Source organism: Pteropus vampyrus, unplaced genomic scaffold (assembly GCF_000151845.1).
Source record: "Pteropus vampyrus isolate Shadow unplaced genomic scaffold, Pvam_2.0 Scaffold114, whole genome shotgun sequence".
NCBI classification, from domain to species: Eukaryota; Metazoa; Chordata; class Mammalia; order Chiroptera; family Pteropodidae; genus Pteropus; species Pteropus vampyrus.
Window position 1 is genome coordinate 1,204,747 of NW_011888895.1, and position 7,238 is coordinate 1,211,984.

General features: G+C 52.4%; 1 protein-coding gene across 1 annotated transcript in view; it reads right to left on the reverse strand.

Moving 5' to 3' along the window:
* DOPEY2 (dopey family member 2) overlaps positions 1-7,238 on the reverse strand; it is a 96,158-nt gene that overhangs the window by 60,258 nt on the left and 28,662 nt on the right. The window contains exons 2-5 of the mRNA XM_023533892.1: positions 6,188-6,369; positions 5,699-5,869; positions 1,977-2,166; positions 11-109 (exon numbers count right to left, since the gene is read on the reverse strand). Of these exons, the coding sequence (XP_023389660.1) occupies positions 11-109; positions 1,977-2,166; positions 5,699-5,869; positions 6,188-6,369 (642 nt within the window). The remainder of the gene's footprint in view (positions 1-10; positions 110-1,976; positions 2,167-5,698; positions 5,870-6,187; positions 6,370-7,238) is intronic.

Sequence of the window (7,238 nt, forward strand, 5' to 3'; positions counted from 1 at the left end):
AATGACTCACCAGACAGCTGTAAAATGGGAAGAAGAAGAGTACGATTTCCAGAGTATTTCTCTGCACCAGAACATTTGAGTCCAACAGTGAGGCGCACAAAGCCTTTACCTGTAAATGATCAACAGCACAAACATTTCATTCCCAAGACGTTTACCACCCTTTGCAGGCTACTCTTCATTAATAAAAATGAAAGCAACTTCTCCTGGGACTACTGAAACCACCGTGTTTGATTAGGAGGAAGAGACAATAAATCTGGGAAACTTGAGTTCTGGTTCTGACGCTGTGCGCATCAGGAGGATGGTCAGCTGCAGCCCTCCCGTGCTCCATCTGAGAGCTGGAGGGTTCCGGACAGATGGCCAGGGTCTAAGACCTCCAATTCTACGATCTCAGAGAGGAACGTCTGTCTTTCAGTTCCAATAGCAACCTTCAGCGAATCTCAAACTCAAGGACATTCAGTCAAACAGATTCCAAACCAATTCAGCACCTTTTTCAAGTGTATTTTCTAAGTATGAAAGGTATAACATAGGTGCATAACAGATAATGAGAGCTATAAGACAAACGCTAATAAAAAGTTCTGAGAATTTAGAAAAAGAGAGGGAGACATCTTTCTAACAGGGAAACAGTGACGCTTTGTGAGAAAGCTGAGCTTGAAGGACCGGAAGCATCTACATGGAGATCTGTGGAGAAGAGACAGGCAGTGAGGGGCTGGAGCGAAGACAGCACCACAGACGCACGAGGTCAGGCCAAGCAGTCAGCCCTGGGAGCAGAGGAAGCCTGAAGCGGAGAGTAAGGGTTTTGGTGGGTTGGGAGCAGACTGTTAGAATACTCTTGAGTTTGGACTCTATCCACAGACCACAGGAAACCAGATACTTCTCGAGCACATTACAGATATGAGCAGAGCTATGCTTTAGAAAAGCAGACCACCCGGTGATTAAAAGGAACGGCAGGAGGAGAGACAGGGTATGGAGAAACCAGTTAGAAATCATGCTGTGATCCCGAGGTAAGACCCAAGAAGTCGAAGCAGGGCAGTGAAAACGGAAAGACAGACGTGGTGCTGACGGGCATGTCTGCGAGGGTCTCCTGTCTCCCGAGCATTGTGGGAAGTGGTTCTTATCGACCTTTTCGCTTTGTCCTCAGAGAACCCATGAGAAAGATCCATTATTCCCACTTTGCAAAGAGGAATGGACTCAGGAGTAAGTAATTCACACCAAGTCCCCAACTTTTTTACTGAGGAATTCTATTTTCAACATTTTAAGTTCGAAGCATGGGTACACCACCAGGTGGCGACAGATGGCAAGCCATTAAACACACAGGTAAGTGTGGGGAGAGGAGACAAGGATTTGGGAGGTTCCCATTTTTCAAGGTCATGAGAAAGGATGTCGTTGCCAGGGAAGAGAGCTGTCCTCAGGGCCTGGGGACGGACACCTGAGGAATCCAGACAATCCAGGTTTGAGAGCAGCCAGAGGGGAGGATGACAGCTGGAGCAGGACCAAGACAGTGGCCAGAGCGGGAGCCTTACATGCGGTGGTCAGTGTGACACAAGGCAGGGGAAGGGAACGAGACTGCAGCTAGAGCAGCAGTCTGTGCGAGGCTGTCAGCATCCGCGTGCCCTTTACAGCTAAGCGCAGAGCTGATGAGCTGTGCCCTCCGTGGGTGTGAGCGCTCATTTGAATATGCAAATCATAACGCATATGTTAAAAGCGATCACCACCATCATGGGTTTCCTCCTGCAGGATGACGCCTCCTCGTTTGGCTAGATAACTCATCATTACGCACTCTGACTCCATTTCTCTCTGCTCCCTGATGTCCCTTTGCAGCCCAGTGACAACTGATGCCCACATACCCCAGCAGCACCCCATGCCCTGCTGACGACCAGTACCTGCGTGCCCGGCCAGCCCCCATGCCCCAGTGACAACCGGTGCCCACATGCCCCGGCCAGCCAGCCCCCACGCCCCGGTGAGGAGACAGCACCCACCGTGAGCTGGTAATCCGTCCCCAGCATGTACTTCTGCTCCTTGCCCGGCAAGTCCCTGCTGATGTGGGCCACCACAAAGAGCGAGGCGGGCAGGCGGACGGACGGGCTCGCCAGGACACTGCCCCAAAGGGCAGCGTAAAACACCTCTTTGCCGACCACCAGAGACAGTCTCAGGAGCAGAGCGTCTGTCCTGTGGGTGAGAGGACAGAGGTTCAGGGCTCCTTCCCCACGTGTCTGTGATCGCTTCATGCCTCAGCTCATTCTCCCCGGCCGGGAAAACGCCAGTGTCCCCACCAATCTAGCTGCTGCCACCTCGTGTCTTTGTCCACCTGTCACTGTCGCTGACACTAAATGTGCTAAAACACATGTCAGTCACTGAGAGGTACAGCTTCTTGGCCAACAGGCAGCGTAGGACTGGTTGTATCGCCATGGCACTAAGTCCATCTCTGCCTCTGGCCTCCCCATGGATGCCTTGCTACTTTTAGGAGGACGATTCCACCACCGAAGGGGATGAGCAGGTCAGCCGCTTCATACAGAAGCATAAAGAGTCATAAACATGTCAAAAAAAAAAAAAAAGGCGGATGTGACTGATTGGAGACTTAAATAATGATGAAGATACTCCCAACCTGAGCACAGACAAAATGTGACATTTGACTTCAGAAACGCTGGAGACAACATTCACCTAGACCTCCCACTCCAGTGCAAGTGCCATAAAGCCTGGGGCGGTGTTTTCTGTCCCTGCCCACAGCACCTCCACACACGGGCTCCCGGTCCGGGAAGTTCTCCTGCTGATGCCAACGTTTACTCATCCCTTATCTTTGTCTAGGTCTTGCTCCTATGACACCACGTCATCAACTTCATGTGTGTCCTTTAGCAGAAGCAGTGTCATCAGTGGATCAAGGCTTGTTTTTCCACTGACGCTGACCACGGCCAGGCCTTTCTCTGCTCGGTGCTATACCTGCAGCTGACTAGGGCATCTTCCTTGTCAACAACGAAGACAAAAATTGTGTGGCCGGGTGACAGCCTCCAGCAATAGAACAGCAGAGGCAAATCCCCACAAAGGGATTTCGCTTAACGAGTGATCTGACTCAAAATCGGAAAGGGTTCTCTTTCTCACATGCTTCCAATACACGAAGACGACTAACAATAACTGCAGAAGGATTGGCCCAGTGGGATGCGCCGGTCTGCTCAGGTTTCTGGTGTCTGAATCCTGTCTGCTTCTTGGCTGTGGTCCCCAGGACCGCTTTAACCTCTGTGCACATTTGCTCTCTGCCGTGAGACGTGAGAAAGATGGAGATGTGAGCATCTCGTGCAAACACACAGCACGGAGGACAGAGCAGTGCTCAGGCCCCGTCGCCCACCACTGCCACTGCGTCGGCCCTGTTCGCTCACCTAGCGTCAGGTGAGCGTCTGGCACACAGCCGGCACGCGAAGAAACTGTCGGATGAACGCCACTGTTTCCCTCTTATTATAACCCAAACTGTCTTTGGCTTATTTCTCAGTAAGCAGTTGAGTATATACAAACAGATTTCATATAAAAAATCTACCATCTTTTCATATTGGAAATTAATTTTGTTCTCCTTAAGACTAGTCTGAGCCTTTTTGTCTCATGAAATATTTGTAGCAAATGATGCACGGTTTCGTCGTCTCGGGGAAAACAAAGATGAAGTGGCATGAGTAACAGCCCAGTGTTTAGAAAAAGCACACAGAACGGTTAAGTGGCTGAAGGTACCAAACGGTCTTCTATCAAGGCTGAGAAAACCAACAGAGCTCATCTTTGCCACCTCTGAAAACAATGCAGCAAAGGCCCTAATTTGTGGCGGAAGCACCACCGGCAGCTGCAGCTCCAGTAAGCCAGGCAGACAAGCAGCCCTGAACTAGGAAGAGATGCCTACGGCGACAGATTAGGGAGCCCCGAGTGCTCCAGGACCCCTCCCACGAGAAGGCCGCCGCCGTCTAGGTAACGCCCGCACCATGACATCCTCCGCTGCTCACAGGGGTGAATTCCCAGTGCGCCCGCTGAACACCAGCCACGGAGCGGTTCCTCAGAAGAGGGGTTCCACTGTCACAAAGCCTGGGAAATGCCACATATGCTATCCCCTCTTCAATATTCAGAGAACACTAGCTAGTTTTTCTCTTTAAATAAATGTAGCTTTAAGTCTCATTTTTATTCTGAAAATTAACAGATATTAATAATTTACATGATGCTACTGTTCAGGAGACGGCCATCATTGACAGGACTTAGCTGTGCAGAACCAGGTAAAGAGCAAGCTAACCGGGGTTAAAAGCTAAGTAACCTTCCACTACTAATTACTCTTATCACCTCAGTTGTAAAATTTCAAAATTAATGTGCACAGTTTAGTGTCCAGAATGCTAATCTTTTCAAGACCAACCAACAACCAAAAACAAAACAAAACCCCAAACCCCTACTATTTCCATCCTTCCTCATCCGCCTGGACAGCTGCACACGCATCTGTTTGGAAAACATGAAGGGGCCAGAACTTTTAGAAGGAGCCTGGGTCTAGGAGTCAAGTGACAGAATCTTGTAAAGGTTCTCCTGCTGACCCCTGCGTGACCGTGACCTTTCACTAACCCACACGCCTGCTGCGCCTCACCGTGTGCCACAGCCACAGGGCTTGGTGCCAGGCTGAAAACAGCAGAGACAGGCTCCGCCTCCTAAGGAAGGGACCCCAGCGACTCTCAGGGCGACTCTCAGGGCGTTGCCACCTGCCAGACGGAATGGAAGCTCCACCCACTCACTCTATGTGAAAGATGGAGATGGCTGAAGTGCAAATTTCTGGTTAAGTTTGTCGAATCCCAGCACAGCTTGCGATTTAAAGCACCCTGGTCACTGGCCACACTCCCTCAAGCAATTCTGATTACGGTTCCCTTGAGTTTCAGGGAGCACCCCAAGCAGGCCTTGAACCGACTCCTTGACTCCACCTCCCCCTTCCGCACCCTCGAAGCGCAGCCAACACAACAGGCAAACGTGGTGCGGCTGGGGATGCGTCACGTGGAAAATCCGAGCGATGCGTGCGTCATCGAGTGGAAACGTCTACAAGCACAAAGCTTTCGCTTTGCCAGTCGGGTTGTGCATGAGCTCCGGGCACAGATCCCGTGGACGGAGGTTAGCACCGCGGCATCACTCACAAAGCGTCCATACGTCCTAATCCCCCAGAAGAACAGGGCACTGGACGCGCAGTGGTCTGAGTGGTGCATTCTCTTTCCCGTTCCCAAGCAGCGACCAAAACACCTGCCTGCACTTTTACGCATGTCAGCTTTACAAATTTCTCCCAGTGTCGCTGAGATTTATCAAAGTAGTCTGTCTGCCTAGTAGCCCCTGTCAAGCCCTCCTGGGGAATGAAACCCGGCCTTGCGTTTTTATCAGAAGCAGCCTAGTTCACTGGGAAGAAGGACTTTGGAATCTGACGTGTGCAGGGGCTGGAACGTCAACTCTGCTGCCCACTGACTGTGTGACTCTGGGAAACTCGCCTGCGCTCTCTCACCTGTAAACGGAGGTACTGCCCAGAGAACACAGCACTTCGTCGAGCAGAGACCACCACAGAAATGTGGACCATCGACCCCGCTTTACGGCATCCCCTCCCCTGCTCCGCGTGTCTCCGCATTTCTCTCCCGTTTCTTATAAAGCAAGGACATGAAGACAAGCAGCCCGGCCCACTCGCCCGGGTGCGGCAGAGCCGGCAGCACCGGCTGCGACCCACCTGTCGTAGATCTCTGAGCCCTCCTCGAGACCGGGCAGCAGGCCGATGATGAAGGCCTGGAGGCTGGGCAGGAGCAGCTTCTGCAGCGGGAGAAAGTACTTCTCATACAGGCCAAGCAGCACGGGCCGCACCGACATGGCTGCGTTTGCCAGGAGAGGGAACAACCCGCAGCTTTGGGGGAGAACACAGGGAGCGGGGGACAAATGAGACACCTAATCACACGTCCCAGGTGACCGGCCAGCCATCCACACGGGAGATGTCACGACGTACCGCCAGCGAAGAGCGGCACGTACACACTACACTGCTGCCTAACGAGAGGCCTGGGAGGAGGGACCCCCGCGGGCGGAACTGGCCACCTCCCGGGACGGCTTCACGATGGACTGCCCCACCCCCCCCGAATTTTGCTTGTTTACCATTCGCTTATCTTGTGAACTGAAATATGGATTACTTGAGTAAGAAAAAAATCACACTATGGGGCAGCTGTCATACCTGTACAGGAACAAATCCTTGGCCAGCCATTTGGTCCCCACAATTTTAAAGATAATCTCATAGGTTTCCAGGGCTTTCAAGTGCACACCACTGGGCAGAGCAGGGTGCAGGCACTGAGCTAGCCTCTTGCTGATAATGAGCCGTCTGGGCAACAAGGAATACTTCAGGTTGCTCTGAAGAGCCTGGAAAACACAAGGAAAAACCCATGAGGAAGGCTGGTGATATTTACAATGGAGAGTAAGTCTGCCAGGCCGGAAGGCAGCAGCAAGCCCCAGTGTGGCTGTAAAAAACAAGACAGGACAGGACTGTGTGGGAGGGCCTGGGGACCATAAGCCAGGCTTCGGGGACATGGGTGCTGGGAGGCCCAACACAATGCTGGGCATGAGGCAGGCCCTAGACTGAAGAGTAAGGAAGACTGTCCTCCTCAAAGTGACTCTGTCACCATCAGGCCAGCTTCTCAACCACACATGGGAACCCATGTGCAGGTGAGAGCCGTGTGTTTCCGTCTAGGAAAACCTCCAGTCTTCACAGACGAGGCGGAACATGCGGCATATCAGGGCAGGCGACCTCCCATCCTAAGAAGACCCTGTTCTCTGGGCCATGGAAGCCTCAGGATGTTTCCGCAGGGAGAGAAAGAAGCTTGAATTTCCCCATCATTCTCTCAGCTCGGCTTCACGGCCACGTGGATCTGAGCAGACAGTAGCCCCAGAAGAGACAGGGGCCACTTCTAGACTATGACTCCTGGCGCCTTCACCAGGCAACCCCGCAGGAGAAACAGAAGCCTGCTGGCAAGGAGCGACGGTCCCGTCCTCAAGCAGGACACAGGCCCTGTCTGTGCCAAAGCACCCCTGGGTGTCTGCTACACCAGGAGTGTGAGTGGGCCAGTGCTATCCTTCAAGGTATCAGGCACTGTGACGGGGTGGGTCTTTGTGACTCAACCTTGCTACATCAAGTGTCTGTCATTAAGGCTGAACAACCCACATAACCCACACCAATGTTTACTGAGAGCCTTCAGGGCAAAGTCCACGTCTCTTAAAAGCCACTCCAAGGC